At 36.0% G+C, this 21,679-nt stretch overlaps 1 protein-coding gene and 1 non-coding gene across 4 annotated transcripts in view; one reads left to right on the top strand and one right to left on the bottom strand.

Moving 5' to 3' along the window:
- The window catches only part of LOC117321515 (macrophage mannose receptor 1-like), a 29,976-nt gene extending 20,298 nt beyond the window's left edge, over positions 1-9,678 (bottom strand). For all 3 annotated transcript variants that reach the window (XM_033875940.1, XM_033875941.1, XM_033875942.1), the window contains exons 1-16: positions 9,568-9,678; positions 9,125-9,249; positions 8,388-8,484; positions 7,942-8,077; positions 7,658-7,743; positions 6,111-6,223; positions 4,825-4,954; positions 4,361-4,443; positions 3,876-3,992; positions 3,604-3,714; positions 3,066-3,224; positions 2,321-2,406; positions 1,448-1,580; positions 1,043-1,084; positions 523-693; positions 72-188 (exon numbers count right to left, since the gene is read on the bottom strand). In XM_033875940.1, the coding sequence (XP_033731831.1) occupies positions 72-188; positions 523-693; positions 1,043-1,084; positions 1,448-1,580; positions 2,321-2,406; positions 3,066-3,224; positions 3,604-3,714; positions 3,876-3,992; positions 4,361-4,443; positions 4,825-4,954; positions 6,111-6,223; positions 7,658-7,743; positions 7,942-8,077; positions 8,388-8,484; positions 9,125-9,179 (1,636 nt within the window). In that variant the 5' untranslated portion in view covers positions 9,180-9,249; positions 9,568-9,678. The remainder of the gene's footprint in view (positions 1-71; positions 189-522; positions 694-1,042; positions 1,085-1,447; positions 1,581-2,320; positions 2,407-3,065; positions 3,225-3,603; positions 3,715-3,875; positions 3,993-4,360; positions 4,444-4,824; positions 4,955-6,110; positions 6,224-7,657; positions 7,744-7,941; positions 8,078-8,387; positions 8,485-9,124; positions 9,250-9,567) is intronic.
- Positions 9,679-17,426: 7,748 nt separating this feature from the next.
- Trnat-ugu lies at positions 17,427-17,499 on the top strand. Its single transcript has one exon. It is a non-coding gene; the product is annotated as a tRNA-Thr (tRNA).
- The last annotated feature ends 4,180 nt before the right edge of the window (positions 17,500-21,679 follow it).

Raw genomic sequence — 21,679 nt, 5'->3', positions numbered from 1 at the left:
CAAATAATATTTTCATTGTTTTTTTTTCGATTCACAGTATTATTAACACATCTTTTTTTAAATTTACAAACCTGATTGCCAGTTTAAGTATGCAAACGGTGAACGGTCAGTCCATGTCCAACCGCCTTCTGACCCTCGGTCATTCGCACCTATCCACATCGCTATAGACGACATTGTCTGAATACGGCCTGAAAGAGTTAACGATGCTTAAAGTCACATTCTAGCTCCGACTAGTTTTAGGTGTTCATTGGAATGCGAATTACATCAAATCTTCAGGATTATAGTTATTGATAAATATTGTTGATCAGCAGACATCTTCCACATCTGGTAACATTAATAATAGAAGTTTATCACGACAAAATGATAATCTCACTGTATGATTACGCCAATACATTTTCAATGTTTTATTTTAAGTAAATGTTATATATTCATAGATGTATTCTTTGACAGTAACATCCAGCATATATTCACTTATCCAACTTTTGCTATGTTAATAGCAAATTTAAATTGAAGATGCAATACCAGCGATGTAAAACTGTTCCTCTCTGGACTGAATACTCAGTAGGTCTCCACCCTGATGTCTGCATGTCGTTCTTGCATCGTTCCAGTCTAACTGTTGGTCTTGGAACTGATAGCAGTTGTTAGAGTTAGGATCCTCTTCCCATAACAGACCGCACTTGATACTGTAAGGCACTGATACAAAAACAGTGTATTGATTATGTTAACATAGCACCATACATTACTATAACATTATAATATGTCTAACAGTAGCAAGACTTACACAGTGTCATGGCAACACGATCTGTCTGTCAGTAGTGGTACACGGTACACGACAGTCTGAAGAGACAGACTGATACACAGAGCCACACATTGAAAAAGATGAAAATACAATGGGAATATTTACAGTCATACTTTTGGCAAAATGGGCTACCATTACCAAGGTCATCCATCTATCAGTATTGGTTTAATACAATTATGAGTATTTTCAATCAAAATATATATTTGGAAAGCCAATGTTGACCAATAATGAAAGACGACTTACGTGCAGTTGTAGATGGGGGTCCTGAAGGCAGTCCCGCATTTCCTGAATTCAAAATTCAATGATATATATATATAAGTCATCTGTAAATATGGACTGAAAGATATATTCAACGATGACAACAACAAAAAAAAGAAAGAAAGAAAGAGAACAATAACATCCTCTTTTATTGAATATGGAATGATAAGCCAGAATAGGAAATATGGAGATAGATTTAATGACGTTTAATATACTCAAAGAAGACACTAAGTCATAAGGTGAATGAATACTTTTTAATGGTCAAGTTTTGGATAAAAAAAGGCCCACTGATTTAACCAGTGATTACTTGACAAGAAACGGCGAGTGATTCCAGTAACATTTGCTTTATGTGTTATAAGACATAGATGGATAGAAGTTTAAATGGCATACGTGCAGGCTTCATGCAGATATATTTGAGGGCAGTGTTACATGATTTGTCGTTCCAGCCGTTCCCTCTCGTCTCTACACAGTTTTCATCGCCCAGATTGTTAGGTTCATGGGGATTCCACTTGAAGAAATGTGCCTGAACGAATAGAACAATATTTTGATACAGTATGAAATGTATAGGCATCCAATTGTGTTCTATACATCAAAATTCAGGAAATAGCGTGATAAGAACGTATAAGAGTATCGGCCAATTTCACTGACATGTTGTGGATATCGACATCGCTGGCATGTCGTATTTACAGATATTGCTGACATTTTATAGGTACCGACATCCTGACATTTGATGAGTGTCAGTTCTCTGACATGTTTTGGGTACCGACATCGCTTACAATTGATGTTTGTCAGCTCTCTGACATGTTGAAAGTACCGACATTGCTGACATATCGTGATGTCCAACATCGCTGACAGGTTGCGGATACCGACATCGCTAACATTTGATAAGTTTATGCTCGCTGACATGTTGTGAATACCAAAATCGCTGACATGTTGTGAGTACTAAAATCGCTGACATGTTGTGAATACTAAAATCGCTGACATGTTGTGAATACCAAAATCGTTGACATGTTGTGAATACCAAAATCGCTGACATGTTGTGAATACCAAAATCGTTGACATGTTGTGAATACCAAAATCGCTGACATGTTGTTAGTACCAAAATCGCTGACATTTCAAGAGTTACAGCTCTCTTATAAGACAGAATACACAAGGAAACATGGACACGTCCATTTTGCTTTCAAACAAATCAATTACAAAAGTAATCACAGTGTAGTGTGCTAGCGGGTAATCAGGATTAAATGCAATTAAATTATTACTTACCGGAGATTTGTCAGAAACCCAAACGAAATGTCTCTCCGTGTTTTGATCATTTAAACCAGTCCAGTATTCCTGGTTGTGCGTGTGAGCTATGTATATAAAACATATATATTAAGTATTGACGCTTTTCAATAAAATAAACAACCACTTTACATATAAATTGTCTTGGTCAATGCGATAAAAGTCACACAACAGAAGTTCGAATTCGATCAGACGCAATAGCTTCTGCCTCTAAGGTAGACTGACACCAGTTCCTATGTTTTAATTAAGAATAAAACAGCTGAATTCAGATACAGGATTATCTCCCCATGGTATAAAACTTACAATCGGACATATCCTAGATACCAAAATCATAAATATCAATTATATTTATAATTCTAGTTTTCTAGAGATAGGGGCCAAGTCTACCTCGAAGGAAATGAAAAGAAGTAGGGCAAATCATATCATCTATGACTTACAGAGTCAATGTGAGTCTGGATTACAAACAAAGAAGATAGATAAACGTGAAAAGTAACAAACGCATGCTTTTCTGTTGATCATCCGGGATACAACTCGGCGGGCGCTGGGTTGGTTCACGTTCCATTTTAAGATGTTAAATGCATTACTCATGAAATGTTTACCTTACTCGGCAGATTTTAAGGAAATTAAATGAAAGTTAACCTATAGAGGTTTATCTTGATAATTTCATTCTATCTATAAACAAAAACATAGAGAGGCTTTAAATAGGCTGAATAAATGTGAATCTTACCGACAATGAAGCCCTGAACATGGATGTCGGGAATCTTTACAAGACTAGAGCCTTGTTTCTGACAGTCCTGGCCAGCCCCAATCCAATCCCGTCTGTGGTCATTAAAGCTGTAGCAGTTTGCTCCGTAAACAATCCAGTTTCGGTCACACGTGTACTGGGCTGAAAGAGTACAAAATGTCACAGTTACAGTTGTACGCTTACTGGGCTGAAAAAGTAAATATCACAGTTACATTTGCACGTGTACTTGGTTGAAAGAGTAAATATTACAAAGGCATTCATAGAACTGAGGTAAATTTAAAAAAAACAACAACAAAAAAACCACACATTTATGGTTGCATTAGGCTGAAACATCACATATCACACTAACGATTGCACGTGTTGCAAGTTTACTGAGTTGCGATGTGAAAATATATTTCTTTCAAAAAAGAGTGGAAAATTATTTGTATGTTCACCATAAAACCTTCTATTCACTGCGAAAATGTTATACTTAGCTCTATATTTGTAATTTATTTCTCAGCATGATAGTGTCGTGACGTACCTCTTGGTGGGTTGACGTGATGGACTGCCTGGTTCATACCTATACTACACATAAACGCCTTCTTCACAACACCACAGTTACTGGTAGTGCGCCATTTACCCCGGCGGTCAGCTGTAAACAAAGACACAACCGATGATGTTTGATCACCTCCCCTTAATCATTGTACACCGACGTTTATATTAGTTATAGACAATATCGCTGTGAATCTACTCGATATTCTCGCACGCCATTATATCAAAAGGCTGGATGATAGGAAGCTTTGCTTTACTTACATGTGGCGACATATGAACAATCCAGATGGTTCCGAGTGTTAGGTGGTGGATTGTGTTGCCAGTTCTGGTAGGAGATATGCCCACGGTGGCTCCATTGGAATGTTGTCGTATTTAGATCTAAAATTAGATTACGCATGGTATTCTCTAATAAGATTACATCATATTAATATATATACTCCATTCACGAACCTGTGATATTATTAACATACTGTAAACACAAACTTCCTTATATACCGCTAAATAAAACTTATTTTATATTATTGTCATTAAAAGCAAGCCTGCTGATATTATCGAGAAATTTAGCGTTACCTTCTCTACTAAGTTAGTAAACTTAATGGTATACTGTAAGCGCACAATATTTAAGGAAATAAGCTTATCTATTTACCCACGAAAGATAGTACTGCTATACCGAAGTCGGTATGCTTATTGGTGTGTCTGAGAACGAACACCTATTGCTATTTTAGGAAGAAAGCTTATTGAAATACCTGAGGCCCCGATCCAGAAACTATCTATACCAGCCTGCCGTAGTTTACTGAGGTACGAGTTCACAAACGTCGTGTCTGAAGCCCTTTAATGATCACCATTCAAAATAATAACTATATAGTCATTTATTATTAAATCATCAAATAGAATAATAACCATAGAGTCATTGATAATTAAATCAACAAAAGGAATAAGTCCATCTTTCGAGAAAAGAAGTATTTTTGCTAAAATTGATATTAAAATTAGATATACATATTGTATTATAAATGGTTCAGGACAAATTAAACTATGTTAATAACAATCTGCAGCACAATTCTTAAATACATTTATGTCATAATATAGAAACTATTTTGTATTTTTAGTTCGCACTGAAGAAAAACACTTGACTATGCATTTCATTCCAAAATAAAACTTTTAAGATATACATCGCTTGCATTAAATGAGGCAACACCAAACGTTATATTACCTTGTGATTTCTACGAGTCTAGCGCGCTGTGAGTCACAATAGGATTTCGCCCGTGACCACGAATACTTGAATCGGATGTTGATCTGATAACATTTTGTCTGATGGGCGACCCAGCCTTGTTGACAAACACCTATAACATTATAGAGAAGGTTTGAAGAAAGCTAAATAGTTGTATCTCAATTGACAACAAATCACACAAAAACAAATATCCTGCTAAAGCGACTGTATTTGTAGAATTCATGCTCATTATATATACGGTGATTTCTTCTTATAAATAGTGAAATGATATAGCGATTTCGGAAATGGCCTGTAAGTCATGGAAACGGGATAAAAACATCGTTTGCCTCGGCTAACGGCTTCAACCAGTACCACAAAGAGAAAACTGAAGTGACGAGTCCGCGCAGTGTTAACGAGCAGTAACAATGCATTCTTGTAGGGCCTAGTGAATCGTGATGCTATTGTTTTGAGATGATTCCATTTTCCTAATCAAGGGACTTTCTCAGTGTTATGATATATTTAAGTACGCCTGGTAATATTTTCCAACAGTGATTTATACAGTTATGGTCACCTTTAAAGTCCAAGTATATTTAACATTAAAATAATTTCTTGCTTTCTGAAATGTTTACTTTTGGTACCTACAATTCAAGATTACAACCGATAACTACGAAGTATTACATCTCCGTGAAAAGCAATATGATAGATCAAGTAGATATATATAGTTCAAGTATATAATTATTTCATCGATTGAATATTGATACCGTATACTTATATTGTTTGGCGATAATCGTATTTCAGAGTTTTATTTCGTTGCCATTATTCCACTAAATTATAATTGCGTCTATTCAGGTTATTTTGTTTAACGACCTTTTTTTTACCACTCAGAGAATGGGAGTTTTTGCCAACGATTTGAATTAAAAAAGTGTGAATTGCCAATAAATATAAAAAAGGACATTTTTGGGGATTCTAATATATAGTATAGTTAATATGCTTAATTACTTCTGGTGAACAACAATCCGGTTATAAAATTATACAGAAAGGACAGCAAGAACCTATGAGGGAAAAAAATAACCATCAAAAGAGGAAAGCAGTAATTAAGTAGTCAAAGAATTTACTTGCAATGCCTAAGATATATACGGGCCTAGAGGGCATATAGCGATAGCAGAATAGCACCGTAGACGATCAAAAAACCAAGAAACAAGTATAAAAAAAGAAACCTACACGGATGTATGTACATGTTATATTTCAATGATTAAGTATTTCAAAAAGTACACATGCGCAATACGTACCTTCCGGTTTCCGACATGCGTAGTATTTCCGGGAGGTGCAGGAGGTGGACATCCATGGTTTATTATTGGTGATAGAATTACTTATATAGGAACATGTAGTGTTTTTACGGTTGCTAAAACAGCAGAATAATTCGATGTTAATGAATAAAGCTTACTAGTTCATTTTGTATCTTTAAATATTAATGTGAGCTTAGGAATCATAATTTAAACATCCATCACAGAAGCATTTATTTATTAAGAACTTCTATAAGCATATAGTCATCAGCCAAAACTGCTTTAAAGTATTGCTTAAGAATTCATTTTGGTTATCATCCCACTAAGACATTATTTTAACAAGTAATTAGTATGTTCATTCCTAAACTGACTTGATCATGTTTCTTTCTTGTTCAGTTTAAACATAGTGTCATGATCTCACTTAAGGGTCATCTATATAGCAGACTAATGTTGAATTTCAAACACGAATAAATATCTTAAATTTTTTCACCAAAATAGTCATGTAATATACCAAAATGTTTATTTGGACATGTAGTGTCTTAAAATAATTCTAAGTCACAAAAATAGCCATGCTCACAAGTGTCTATAATACAGTGTAGGAGCATTTGTTTGACCGGATTTGACTTCATGTTGGTATGAACACATATTTTATTTCGACATTGAAATGCAAATGGCGTCTGTGGATGATACTACACAAATATGGCAGAAAGGGAGGCATTTCAGCCATTAAAACTGCTCCTATATCATACTTTTAAGACATCTGATTATAGTAAGAATGACCTTTTTAAGACAATTTGTCAAACTGGTTTGGGCCTTTTTCAGAAATATCTATCTTTTACCCCAAACTCAACGGATGAACATATTTTCCTTAAAACAGTCTTCATGCCATGTCTAGAGTTCTTTATACTATCTAATAAGAGAATGTGTGACGTTTGAAATACCTTCTTATATACCATAATTGCGTGATATTATTCACAACCGCCATTTGAAATTCAAGGTCAAAATCAAATCAGTGTTAATACATATCATAAATCCAAATCTGGTCAAACCAATGTTCCTATTTTGTGTTTTAGGCTCTTGTGAGCAAAACGACATGACTATTTTGCGCAATAAATGCGATACAAATGAGTTAATTATGTCCCCCTGAAACATGCATTTTTCTCATGTTTTGTTGAAATACAAACAACTGAACAAATTAAGGCAAGGCCCACAATTTGACATGATACACATCAAAATTTGATCAAGTAACTTCTATTAGATTGCTTCCTAGTTGGGATTTATAGCCTTATAAAATATCAACTGTTTTGGCTGGATTTGCTGTTTAGATGCCCCTTAAATTATCGGACTATATTAAAATGACGTTTGTCTGAGGAATATAAAAGTATGTCCTTAAAAATGACATTACGTACCATTTGACTATTTATCATAAGTAATGAAGCCGCAGAAAAAAAAACAATCCAAAAAAACAAAAAACAAAAATAATAAAAAACAACAACCAGGAATAGCGTAATTTCAATCAAACGCTTCTGTTCTATAAAAAAAACTATTCTTACCTAGGAGGAGACGAGGCACCGCTATTGGCCCAGTATGACGTCGTAGAAAGAAGACTTCCATTGGTCCACATCCATTGTACATGGCCCTGATAGACAAACACGTTTTAAGGTATTGAATACCACTTTACAAAATGGAACCATATATCAAGTTCAATAATGAAAAAAATATATTCTAAATCAAATCACATTTTTCTACTCAAAATCTAGTAGCAATGTACAAAGTAAATGCAAAAACTTCATTGACTTTTTATTTTAAGTTATTATTAGTTTTCAATTTTCCTTACCCTCGCGGTTTGTTGAAATGAATGTAGACCAATCCAATATGGCCGTCTTGCTGTCCTGGCGATACCCTGCATAGTTGTTTCGTCTCCTGATGACAGGATATTGACGAGATCTCCTCCTTCCCGGTTACATTGTCTTCTGTATAAATAGAATAGGATACAAGTGCATGTTAATTTGGGGATATCAATGATATACAATATCAACGTGTTAGTGGTCTTTCTATATAATGTTAATTTTCTGCATTATTGGTAGTAGTCTTCATACGACTTATCCAACATACGGGTACATCATAGAATATAACACATAATCATTATTAAACAACATCAATATTTCATTACAGTAAAGTAAACAATGTTAGAGGTCGACGGGCTAGTTGTTAGATTCTGTCTCGTTTTAAAGTAGAAATGGTAAGTAACACGACAACTAGACTGATAAATGTGTGACTTACTTTGCGTTTGCCCATGTTTGTTGGTCCCCGTGTACATGGTAACAGTATGGCGGATAGGACTGCCAGCCACGGTCAGCATCACACGTCAGAGGCACACCTGTATAGACAAAAGGGATCTTATTACAAGGCATTTGTGTGTTGTACAGAAACCATAGAAACCAAGTGGTATTCTCATATCAACACATTGTGTATCTATTCTACTCTCATATCAACACACTGTGTATCTAGTCTACTAATATCAACACATTGTGTATCTATTCTACTCACATATCAACAAATTGCGTTACTAGTCTACTCTTATACCAACACAATAGTGACAACTTACAACTTAGCTATATGAGAAAAATGATGATTTCAATTTTCATTGTTGTAACTCTTTCATTTCTAGATATTAACATGCCTGCTGAACTTGTACCCATTATCATGAATTCTGTGACAAATTTTGATTAGTGACGGAAGAATAAAACACACAATGTTTCGAGATATACAGGTAAACTTGGCCATGGCAACAATTTTTGGTGATATCCTGATCTCATTTCGATGTCGTCAATGAAGCAGAAGACGCTTACTCTCCTGGAATACCTGGTCCTATTCTCCTTGCATATTCCCAAGTGTCTCAATGAAATCTTTATTTCATTGTTCATATTTTGCTCTCCTTTTATCGATTTCGAGTTGAAATGTTTTTTTTCTTATAATCTCGTTTTTCATGTTATTGTAAATACGTTGTAAAAACTCACCTATGGAACGTTCACAGATATAGTTGATTCGTTCGTTGCAAGGTCTATCGTTCATTTTAAGGTTTTCAAATCGCACACAGTGTTCCCGAGCTCCCTGGTTATTAGGATTCCCTGGTGACCATAGACTGCACACAACATAACAACAATACATTGTTTTATATTTTTAGACATCAACTGAGATTAATGCCAACCAAGACAGCAGTTATTGTTTAATGAATCCATCCACTTAGAGCCATGTCAACAATTCAGCTGTTTTCTTTCAGCGTGGTATGGAAAATGTATCAAATGTAACTAAACATCAAAGTAAATATTAAATTATTCATACGTCTTACTTTAATCAGAAACATTATCATTGGCATGGGAGGTGAATCTAACCACGCTGTTGAATGTGTTACCCAGTACCTAGACAATATAGTACATGTCATTTTCCCCGCGATACTTACAACACCCTCGGATCAACAGCAGATCGGTCTGACCATTGCCATGTCGATGTCGTGTCAAGGTCGTTCAGGCCAGTCCACCATAAAGGATGAGCATGTTGGTGGCTTTGTAAGTTTCCTATACTTCGCACTATCCATGTCTGTAAAAAAGTATTATTACTTAAAAGGGTTATGACATTGATTCACAACTTGAATATGGCGAAGTAAGAGGTTGATATCTTTAATGTTTTGCAGCCTTAAAGCTACTTCTTGAATAGTAGCATGTATGTGAATGGTATTTTCTGGCTCTTATACCGCGTCAATGGAGCGAGAAACTTTACCAAAAACTGTTTAAGTATAATTAATAATTAATAATACGTGTTCTTAAATAGATTGTAGTCGCATAATCTCTCGTTGAGGCATTACCCTTTCTGCCGTTGTTTCGATCTTGACGAGGTCGCCTCCCTGCAGTTTACACCAGTTCTTAGCCTCATACCAAGACTTTTGCGTCTTTGTACTGATACCGGTAGCAGCTCTGTCCGTAACGAACCCAGGAAACAGGACACCGCTGGCCAACCACTGAAAACAATCACAAACTCATATAGGTACTGCTGACCTAACACTGAAAACAATCACAAACTTATATAGGTACTGTACTGCTGACCAACCACTGTACACAATCACAATGGGGGCCACGGTGGCCGAGTGGTTAAGGTGTCCCGACACTTTAACACAAGCCCTCCACCTCTGGGTTGCCTTCGAAACCCACGTGGGGCAGTTGCCAGGTACTGACCATTGGCCGGTGGTTTTTCTCTGGGTACTCCGGCTTTCCTCCACCTCCAAAACCTGGCACGTCCTTAAATGACCCTGGCTGTTAATAGGATGTTAAACAAAAACAAACAAACAAACAAAGTACACAATCACAGACTAAAATAAGTACTGCTGACTCAATACTGTAAACAATCATCTCATTAAACAGTAGTTTGATTTGCATCTAACAGTTACATGTTCTGAAATTCGCTGTATCTGTGTCTCATGAGCGAATATTTTATTGGATATTAGTGTGTATGTTATAGCTTTTCTTTAACTTTTCGTTAATCTCAAAATTGTCATGAGATAAATAGATCCTTGCAATATGTCTGAAAATTAATTACAACCATCGAAAACACTAGTTGACATAGTTATGAGACCGAACCTTTCGACACCTTCAAAGCGTCGCAAATTTGAAAATGTATTATGGCTACCAATGAATATTGAAGAAAGTCTATATAGAAAGATCAATCTTACACTTCTTTGAGATAACAATAACTATCTTCCGATGTTGAGATCAGGATGGTTGTGATCTCTTGTGTAAATTAACCATACATTACTATAGGGATGAAGTGGTGCTTACATACTAATTGCAGAGAAACCCAATTACTTCCTGATAAATAGCGATAAGCATTTCAACTTTTATTTTCTACGATATACATAAGTATAGAATTGTGTGTATGCATTTCAGTGTTTAGATACTGGGACACCATGCCAGATCACGTTTCCGCCCACAATGAATATCCTCGACCACAGGAAGTCTCGAGAAACGATTGTACAGTGTTATTATATCACATTAATTCTAGTAAAATATACCGATACTAATTTACTTTCAAACACATATTTGCATAATATCAATTGGTAGTCATAATATTTTTTCTAATTCGCGACAGTTAGAATGTGTCGAAAGGGTCGGTCTCATAACTATGTCAAGCGTTTTCGTTGGTTGTTAGTAGAGCATATTCAATTTTCAGACATATTGTAAGGATCTATTTGTCTCAATACATAATTTCATATTCTGGGTTTGTGAGCAGGATTGTCGTTGTCAGATAAATCATGAGGACTATTATTATATCGCTAGTGGTTGGTTAGGATTCTACACCTGCACCTTTCTCTCCGGCTAACTATTCCAAATATGACGAAAAGAAAATTGATATAATGTATGCTTCAAAACCTATGTGGTGCAGTCAAACGTTTTATTGATTCGTAAATTTAATCATTTTTGTCTACCTGCCTTATCTATAACACCTGTATATACACTTTTAAGTTATCTAGTGCCCCATATTCTTGACATATTCAAAAACTATGTTTGCAGTTATTACATGGTTAAGGTACCACACAATCAGAATGATCCGCCTGTTATAAATACATCTTAATGTACTTATATACTCACAAGCATCTCAACAGCAAAAATGTAACTCGTTTGCTAAAACAGTCCATTTCAATTTCTAAATATTTGAATAATCTAAAAGTTGTATTGCTCATTGGGGTTTTAATAATGACAGTTGCACTCTCTATACATTATATAAGTGTTTGTTTGTATAATACTTTAAAGTAAATAAGTTTTAGTATGTTTCACTAGAATTAATGTGATATAATAACATACAATCATTTCTCGAGACTTCCTGTGGTAGCGGATATCCATTGTGGGCGGACACGTGATCTGACCTGTTGCCCCAGTATCTAAACACTTCCGAGGACAAGGGTCTTCACCGCGTGTGTTCTAACGTGTATGGTCCAGTTTTTGCCTTATGATTGATATGACATTCAAGATTAGGTCTTACTGATAAAAATGATAGTCACAATTCTGTCAAAGTCGCCAAACCGTAAAGGTAAATTTACAGCACGTCCATTTGTACTTGTACCTATTTCACCGAGGAGAAATGATCTACCTTACATAACTGATAGTATGTAGGGTACACGTGTCCGATATCAAAGTACGATAGGTAAGTTATATAGGGTCGCAAAGTATGCCTTGATGATGATGATGATGATGATGATGGTGGTGGTGGTGGTGATGGTGGTGAGGAGAGATGGCGTGACACATTTCGTTGCGAAATGATCACTGTATGAATGTGTTGTACTTAAATAACACATTCCCGTGTTATCTGAGCCTACAAATATATCCAGATAATACAGCATGATACGACATTTTAAACCCAAAAATAACATAACAGGCGCTCCTTACTATCACCACTAAACTATCGTAACAATGTATGACACAACACTCCAATCCCTAGCACGCTACAAAACAACATCAACGTGGACACATTAACCACTTCATTTCAAATGCAAAAGACTCGTTAGACCCTTTTCAAAAGCAATCTGATTATAACTCGCCATATATCGAAGGACACGCGTAAAACGTCATTCTCAGACAAAAATTAGAATATTGTTCATCCGTTTGGGGTCCATATCGTACAGGTAATATAAACCGACAAGAAAATATACGACGAGTATCAGCAAGATACATCAACAACAGATATCACAACACAAGTTAAGTTTACGACATATTAAGTAACCTGTAATGCCCAACACTCCAGATTCACAGAATAAGAGCGTACATCAGCTGAATACCCTGACATGAAGACTACAGAACACGATACCCGACATAGATTGTAACCTTAACTACGGACATTACAATTATATAATAACTCATGTAAATACTATAAGACTCTTTCATATGTGTATATGTAGGATAGGGAAATTCCACCCGAGGGGTCACAAAATGTGGTGAAACCCGAGGCTTGCCGAGGGTTTTACCACATTTTGTGATCCCGAGGGTGGAATCTATGTTTCCATACACTATAACACAATAACACCATATCTCCCTACTGTGACAAACCAGATCTCACATGCATATTTTGGGAGTGACAAAATGTTCAAAATGTTTTGCCGAGCTTGTAAATTAAAAATGACCGCAGTAAACTTGATAATGTAATTAACATCATCAATTACATTTACAAAACTAGATGACTTGACATTTAATAACATAAAACTTTCTGATATATTTCATAAAGGAATATCACAATAACAAAAATAGAAATAGCAACTGCTTAGGGATTTATCAAATCCTGTCTCTGTCCGAACTGTCTGTCCTTGTCTCTGTGCCAGGTGTGTCTGTGTCGGTGTTTGTGTCTTTGTTGTATGTCCGGATGTCTGTGTGTCTGTGTCGGTGTTTGTGTCTTTGTTGTATGTCTGGTTGTCCGTGTGTCTGTGTCTTTGTTGTATGTCTGGTTGTCGGTGTGTCTGTGTCTTTGTTGTATGTCTGGTTGTCCGTGTGTCTGTGTCTTTGTTGTATGTCCGGATGTCTGTGTGTCTGTGTCGGTGTTTGTGTCTTTGTTGTATGTCTGGTTGTCTGTGTCTGTGTCGGTGTTTGTGTCTTTGTTGTATGTCTGGTTGTCTGTGTGTCTGTGTCTTTGTATGTCGGTCCTTCTATCTGCAAACTACTGCCTGTTGACTGTATTGCCTTCATGTCTTATTTTAAGTATCTATCTCTCTGCTTCGATTTCTTTCTTTCATAAAACTATACGTGACTAGTATTTTATGTTTTAATGTTTAAAAATGACCTAAATGAAAATGAACACGTGAACATTATAAAACACAAACGATCATGTATGTATATATTCATATTTGGATCTATATGTATAAATAAAGCGATAAAGTAAGTATCATAATTTTTTTTTTATATAGTAATGATTGAGATGTTTAATATGAAAGTCCTGTAAAGATTGTGATGTGTACGAAATGTTTACTATGGTGCACGAAATGTTTACTATGGTGCACGAAATGTTTACTATGGTGCACGAAATGTTTACTATGGTGTACGAAATGTTTACTTAGAATGGTCTTAACAGATTATGACGTGTATGAAATGTTTAATATGGTGTACGAAGTGTTTGATATGAATGGTCTATACAGATATGTGCTGTGTATAAATGTTTGGACATGGATGTTTCTATACAGTTGTATGGTGTGTATGGAACTTCTTATATGAATGGTCGTTTGAGTATGCTGTGTATGAAATATTTAATCTGAATGTTCTATACAAATGTATGCTGTGTATGAAATGTTTAATATGAATGGAAGTTTGAGTATTCCGTGTATGAAATATTTAATCTGAATGTTCTATACAAATGTATGCTGTGCATGAAATGTTTAATATGAATGGAAGTTTGAGTATTCCGTGTATGAAATGTTTAATATGAGTATACAGCGAAGTACATTGTATGTTTTAGCATACCAGATAACCAAATATTGTCATGTGTGTGTAATTGAAAACTGAATAAAATATAATCAGCATTTACAAATCATTGTTCTCAATAAGGGACAATATAACGAGGATACACATTGTATACAGACACAGCTTATCAGGACGTACACAGAGTAGGCCAGTTTACAGACATGTTGTAAGCTACTGAGATATTATTTTGTCTGATCGTCGATATACTGAGGTACAGGTCGAGTGTTGAGGATATCTACACGACATCAGACGGTATTGTGTGGTGGTGGTCTATTGTCTGTTATCGGACAAGAGGAATCAAATAGCTCATGTTATCTAATGTCTTCACAGTGTTTACTGGTATTTAATTCATCATGATTCCCATGCAACTTACTAAACATCGATAGAGTCGTATCCGTTTTAGTGCTGATACAAACATCTGGTTATCTGTGCAATGTTTATATTCTACAAGTATTTATTAGGTAATCTTTATTACATTTTGTAACTTTAATTTCGCCTGCAACAAGTATTTATGTTTTATTAGTTTTATTCGAGTGTGGCAGAATCTTAACGACAGGTAACTTTTGTACATGTACGTGTGTGTGAGGTAGTGTGATGTTGTGTATACTATCTCAAGCAGGAAATGGAAATACAAGAATAGTTTCCGGCCTCTCGCCGCATTCATAGGTGAATGCTTCCGAGTTATACTATTTATAGTTCCTGTTAAAACTGCAATCATTTACTAAAGATGTCTGTATATCGTCCAGGAATATTGTGTTAAAATACTTTGAATGATTATCTGATCCAGCAAACCAGAAGACACCACAATGGATACATGTATGTGATTTGGTGGGTGTTGAACTCCGACTCAGTCTCTTGGTTCTGCAATACAAACATTTCTCTACAAAAATCGACTATATTGCAACACTCGTACACGCCATGCTTCCTAGAGGGAAATGTCATCGCCTTGATAACCTCAATTTCCCGTATTTCATAAATTCATACTGCAGTCATCGCTGAGATTATAAACTTATCTAATTCTTCAATTGACCTTTAACTAAACCGGGAATTCGGACTTAAAAAGGATGCTGATATGTCGTTAGCCTGGTTTTGCCTTGTCTTATACAGTGACATAACTTTATCTTTTAATTAATAAAACAATACAAGTTTGATTTTTAACTTCACAATCTTAATGCACTTTTACCTAATCTGCCTGATCATTGCCTTGCTATTTATGTGTTGGTTACAGTACACATTCGAGTGCGACACTTTTATTATGCTTTTGTAAAGTTTTGACAGAATTTTAAATAAAGCTCATACAGCGTTGACTGCAAGGATGCTAGACTGTTTGTCAAGCCGCCGCTGCAATCATATGTTTGTTCGCATTAACGTCAACGTGATAACAGGTTCCTCTCTATGAGAGGATACAAAGATTATTAATTAAGCGGGGGATATAATAGCCATCAACTATATAAATCCGCCTGTCCGTTTCGTCTGTAATTGCATAATTTTCAAGGTTGGTTCTTACATAAGATAATACGTTTGTAAACTGGCGATCCCGTTTAGAATTATGCGTAAATATACATTATTCTACTGTATTCATAAATAATTGTTAAAGGCATAATGTATCTAATATAAATATACTTTTTAGTAATTATTTATATTATTTTTAATGAAGAAATCAGTCAAATGCAGAAAAAATCTAGCCATAGAATAGTTGAGTCAAGGGAGGTAATTCCTGACACAAATGGTGCAGCTATGTTCTTACTATCCTTGTGCGATTCGTGTCAAATATTCTGGACTATTGCACGGACCCCCATGATGTATTTGTATAATAGCAAGAAGCCAAAGGCCAAACAGGCTTGCGTCATTTTCTTAGAAAAAACCCCCCCAAAAAACAAAAAAACAATACATAAAACTATTAAAACCTGTGTGCGACATGTTACTGATGTCACGTTATCTTTAGACGTCGTCACTTTTCAATAATATTACTTAGTATTTACATGGATAAGATGTAGTTTAAAATAAAGACGTGACAAACAATGAAATTCCTATGTCCAGATATGGAATGGGTACCGGCCCTCTATCATGTTGTAAACAACACGGTATCAATACAGCTATCTATATTTACTTCCTGTGATTAATTTTCTATACTAGGTCACTTGAGTACTTAACGTACTTATATAAGTCATAGGATGTAAAACAATACAATTATGTAATTGATAGTTGATAGGACGTTGAATAATACAAATCTATAACTGATTGTTGACAGGACGTTAATCAAACAATACAATTCTCAAATTGATAGTTGATAGGACGTTAACCATTAGAAAGCAATACTTGATAGTTGATAGGACATTAAACAATACAATGCTATAATTGATAGTTGATACAATTCTATAACTGATAATGCGCTAAAGGGATGTCTTCAGTGCTATGGAATGACAACAGTAATAGATGAGATAACACTTTTATGTCGAACTAGATAGAGGATGTCAGTTCTGGCGATACCAAGGAGATCAGATAACGACATATGGCCGTCGAACATTTTACTTCTCACTTCAGGCTCTAGAGAAATAAAACAATCGATGGCAAGAATATCCTATTGTTTGTATTACAAATGTTTATGATTTGTGGCTTGTTTTAAACATACTTATACTGATATTGTTGTCGCCTTCTTAATGCAAAGTTAAATTTCCACAGATAATGGGAACATGTCCTCGGCTCGTTGTATCAGGCAGCCATCACATCATTGTGGACAGATCAATTTCAATTATAACAGATTTGGCGACAGCTGCAAATATTATCTATTGAATGGATATGGAAAGCATACATTTCACACTACTTCAACGCCTCCATAGCTCAGTGGTTAGAGCACTGGTCTTGTAAACCAGGGGTCGTGAGTTCGATCCTCACTGGAGGCTGAGCTTTCAAATAATTTTTGCCTAATTGAGATGGGTTATGTAAGTTCCTGAAATTTTATGTCAAAGCCATACATAATTAAAGATAAAAATAAAGAGTCACTGTATGTTGGCAAGATGCATCAATTTATGTATTTATTACCACAGTGTAACATAAATATATTACCAAATTATAGAGTCAAATCATGATGGATAACCTACGGAGATATCAATACTAAATGGGTCGAGACATTTGTTAGGAAAGAAACGAAAGACACAAATGTTGAAACGAAGACAGTAGGGGGAGGGATACAGAGAAACCATTTATTATACATTGAGACAACAGTTAGGAGGGACATATAGAACAACCATTGAGGTAACAGTTAGGAGGGAGATACAGAACAACCATTGAGACAACAGTTAGGAGGGAAATACAGAACAACCATTGAGATAACAGTTAGGATAGAAATACAGAACAACCATTGAGGTAACAGTTAGGAGGGAAATACAGAACAACCATTGAGGTAACAGTTAGGAGGGAAATACAGAACAACCATTGAGACAACAGTTAGGAGGGAAATACAGAACAACCATTGAGGTAACAGTTAGGAGGGAAATACAGAACAACCATTGAGGTAACAGTTAGGAGGGAAATACAGAACAACCATTGAGGTAACAGTTAGGAGGGAAATACAGAACAACCATTGAGACAACAGTTAGGAGGGACATACAGAACAACCATTGAGGTAACAGTTAGGAGGGAAATACAGAACAACCATTGAGGTAACAGTCAGGAGGGAAATACAGAACAACCATTGAGATAACAGTTAGGAGGGAAATACAGAACAACCATTGAGGTAACAGTTAGGAGGGAAATACAGAACAACCATTGAGGTAACAGTTAGGAGGGAAATACAGAACAACCATTGAGGTAACAGTTAGGAGGGAAATACAGAACAACCATTGAGACAACAGTTAGGAGGGACATACAGAACAACCATTGAGGTAACAGTTAGGAGGGAAATACAGAACAACCATTGAGGTAACAGTTAGGAGGGAAATACAGAACAACCATTGAGACAACAGTTAGGATGGAAATACAGAACAACCATTGAGGTAACAGTTAGGAGGGAAATACAGAACAACCATTGAGGTAACAGTTAGGATAGAAATACAGAACAACCATTGAGATAACAGTTAGGAGGGAAATACAGAACAACCATTGAGGTAACAGTTAGGAGGGACATACAGAACAACCATTGAGGTAACAGTTAGGAGGGAAATACAGAACAACCATTGAGATAACAGTTAGGAGGGAAATACAGAACAACCATTGAGGTAACAGTTAGGAGGGAAATACAGAACAACCACTGTGACAACAGTTAGGAGGGAAATACAGAACAACCATTGAGACAACAGTTAGGAGGGAAATACAGAACAACCATTGAGGTAACAGTTAGGAGGGAAATACAGAACAAACATTGAGACAACAGTTAGGAGGGAAATACAGAACAACCATTGAGACAACAGTTAGGAGGGAAATACAGAACAACCATTGAGACAACAGTTAGGAGGAATACAGAACAACCATTGAGATAACAGTTAGGAGGGAAATACAGAACAACCATTGAGACAAGAGTTAGGAGGGAAATACAGAACAACCATTGAGATAACAGTTAGGAGGGAAATACAGAACAACCATTGAGATAACAGTTAGGAGGGACATACAGAACAACCATTGAGGTAACAGTTAGGAGGGAGATACAGAACAACCATTGAGATAACAGTTAGGAGGGAAATACAGAACAACCATTGAGGCAACAGTTAGGAGGGAAATACAGAACAACCATTGAGACAACAGTTAGGAGGGAAATACAGAACAACCATTGAGGTAACAGTTAGGAGGGAAATACAGAACAACCATTGAGATAACAGTTAGGAGGGAAATACAGAACAACCATTGAGACAACAGTTAGGAGGGAAATACAGAACAACCATTGAGGTAACAGTTAGGAGGGAAATACAGAACAACCATTGAGATAACAGTTAGGAGGGAAATACAGAACAACCATTGAGACAACAGTTAGGAGAGAAATACAAAACAACCATTGAGACAACAGTTAGGATAGAAATACAGAACAACCATTGAGACAACAGTTAGGAGGGAAATACAGAACAACCATTGAGGTAACAGTTAGGAGGGAAATACAGAACAACCATTGAGACAAGAGTTAGGAGGGAAATACAGAACAACCATTGAGATAACAGTTAGGAGGGACATACAGAACAACCATTGAGGCAACAGTTAGGAGGGACATACAGAACAACCATTGAGGTAACAGTTAGGAGGGAAATACAGAACAACCATTGAGATAACAGTTAGGATAGAAATACAGAACAACCATTGAGATAACAGTTAGGAGGGAAATACAGAACAACCATTGAGGTAACAGTTAGGAGGGAAATACAGAACAACCATTGAGGTAACAGTTAGGAGGGAAATACAGAACAACCATTGAGGTAACAGTTAGGAGGGAGATACAGAACAACCATTGAGATAACAGTTAGGATAGAAATACAGAACAACCATTGAGATAACAGTTAGGAGGGAAATACAGAACAACCATTGAGGTAACAGTTAGGAGGGAAATACAGAACAACCATTGAGGTAACAGTTAGGAGGGAAATACAGAACAACCATTGAGATAACAGTTAGGATAGAAATACAGAACAACCATTGAGATAACAGTTAGGAGGGAAATACAGAACAACCATTGAGGTAACAGTTAGGAGGGAAATACAGAACAACCATTGAGATAACAGTTAGGAGGGAAATACAGAACAACCATTGAGGTAACAGTTAGGAGGGAAATACAGAACAACCATTGAGGTAACAGTTAGGAGGGAAATACTGAACAACCATTGAGATAACAGTTAGGATAGAAATACAGAACAACCATTGAGATAACAGTTAGGAGGGAAATACAGAACAACCATTGAGGTAACAGTTAGGAGGGAAATACAGAACAACCATTGAGGTAACAGTTAGGAGGGAGATACAGAACAACCATTGAGATAACAGTTAGGATAGAAATACAGAACAACCATTGAGATAACAGTTAGGAGGGAAATACAGAACAACCATTGAGGTAACAGTTAGGAGGGAAATACAGAACAACCATTGAGATAACAGTTAGGAGGGAAATACAGAACAACCATTGAGGTAACAGTTAGGAGGGAAATACAGAACAACCATTGAGGTAACAGTTAGGAGGGAAATACAGAACAACCATTGAGACAACAGTTAGGAGGGAAATACAGAACAACCATTGAGGTAACAGTTAGGAGGGAAATACAGAACAACCATTGAGGTAACAGTTAGGAGGGAGATACAGAACAACCATTGAGATAACAGTTAGGATAGAAATACAGAACAACCATTGAGGTAACAGTTAGGAGGGAAATACAGAACAACCATTGAGGTAACAGTTAGGAGGGAAATACAGAACAACCATTGAGACAAGAGTTAGGAGGGAAATACAGAACAACCATTGAGGTAACAGTTAGGAGGGAAATACAGAACAACCATTGAGGTAACAGTTAGGAGGGAAATACAGAACAACCATTGAGATAACAGTTAGGAGGGAAATACAGAACAACCATTGAGATAACAGTTAGGAGGGAAATACAGAACAACCATTGAGGTAACAGTTAGGAGGGAGATAAAAAAAAATAAAAACAAAACAAAACAAACAAACCATTGTGTTGTAAATTGAGACAACAGTTATGATTTAAATAAAGAAAAAAACAAGTGTTGGAATTGACACAAAGGTTAGGACAGAAATAGGCAAAATAACTATAGGGGGTTAGACAGGGGGATCCCAGCCCGAGTTGGAAGATTCTTAAGTTAAAAGAGCTTGTCGAGTGTTTTAAAGCTTAGGAATCATATCCCGAAGGGTGAGAATCCCTCGTTTCCCTTGTCTCACTCATAAAGGAGTGAATACTTTGTTTCCCCCTAGCAACAAGGGTAACGTCATGTTAGGCTATAATTATATATCATCATTGACACTGGGTCACTGGGAGATTAACCGTTGATTCCTAATGGGATATGAACGACACTTATGACGAGTACATTGATTAATAGCACGGGATATTTATAAAGGTGTTTTTGCGATAAATGAAGTAACTCGAAGACAAAACAAAA

This window comes from Pecten maximus, chromosome 2 (genome assembly GCF_902652985.1).
Source record: "Pecten maximus chromosome 2, xPecMax1.1, whole genome shotgun sequence".
Lineage (NCBI taxonomy): Eukaryota > Metazoa > Mollusca > Bivalvia > Pectinida > Pectinidae > Pecten > Pecten maximus.
The sequence above is the reverse complement of the archived record's forward strand: the minus strand, read 5'-3'. Positions and strand labels throughout refer to the sequence as shown.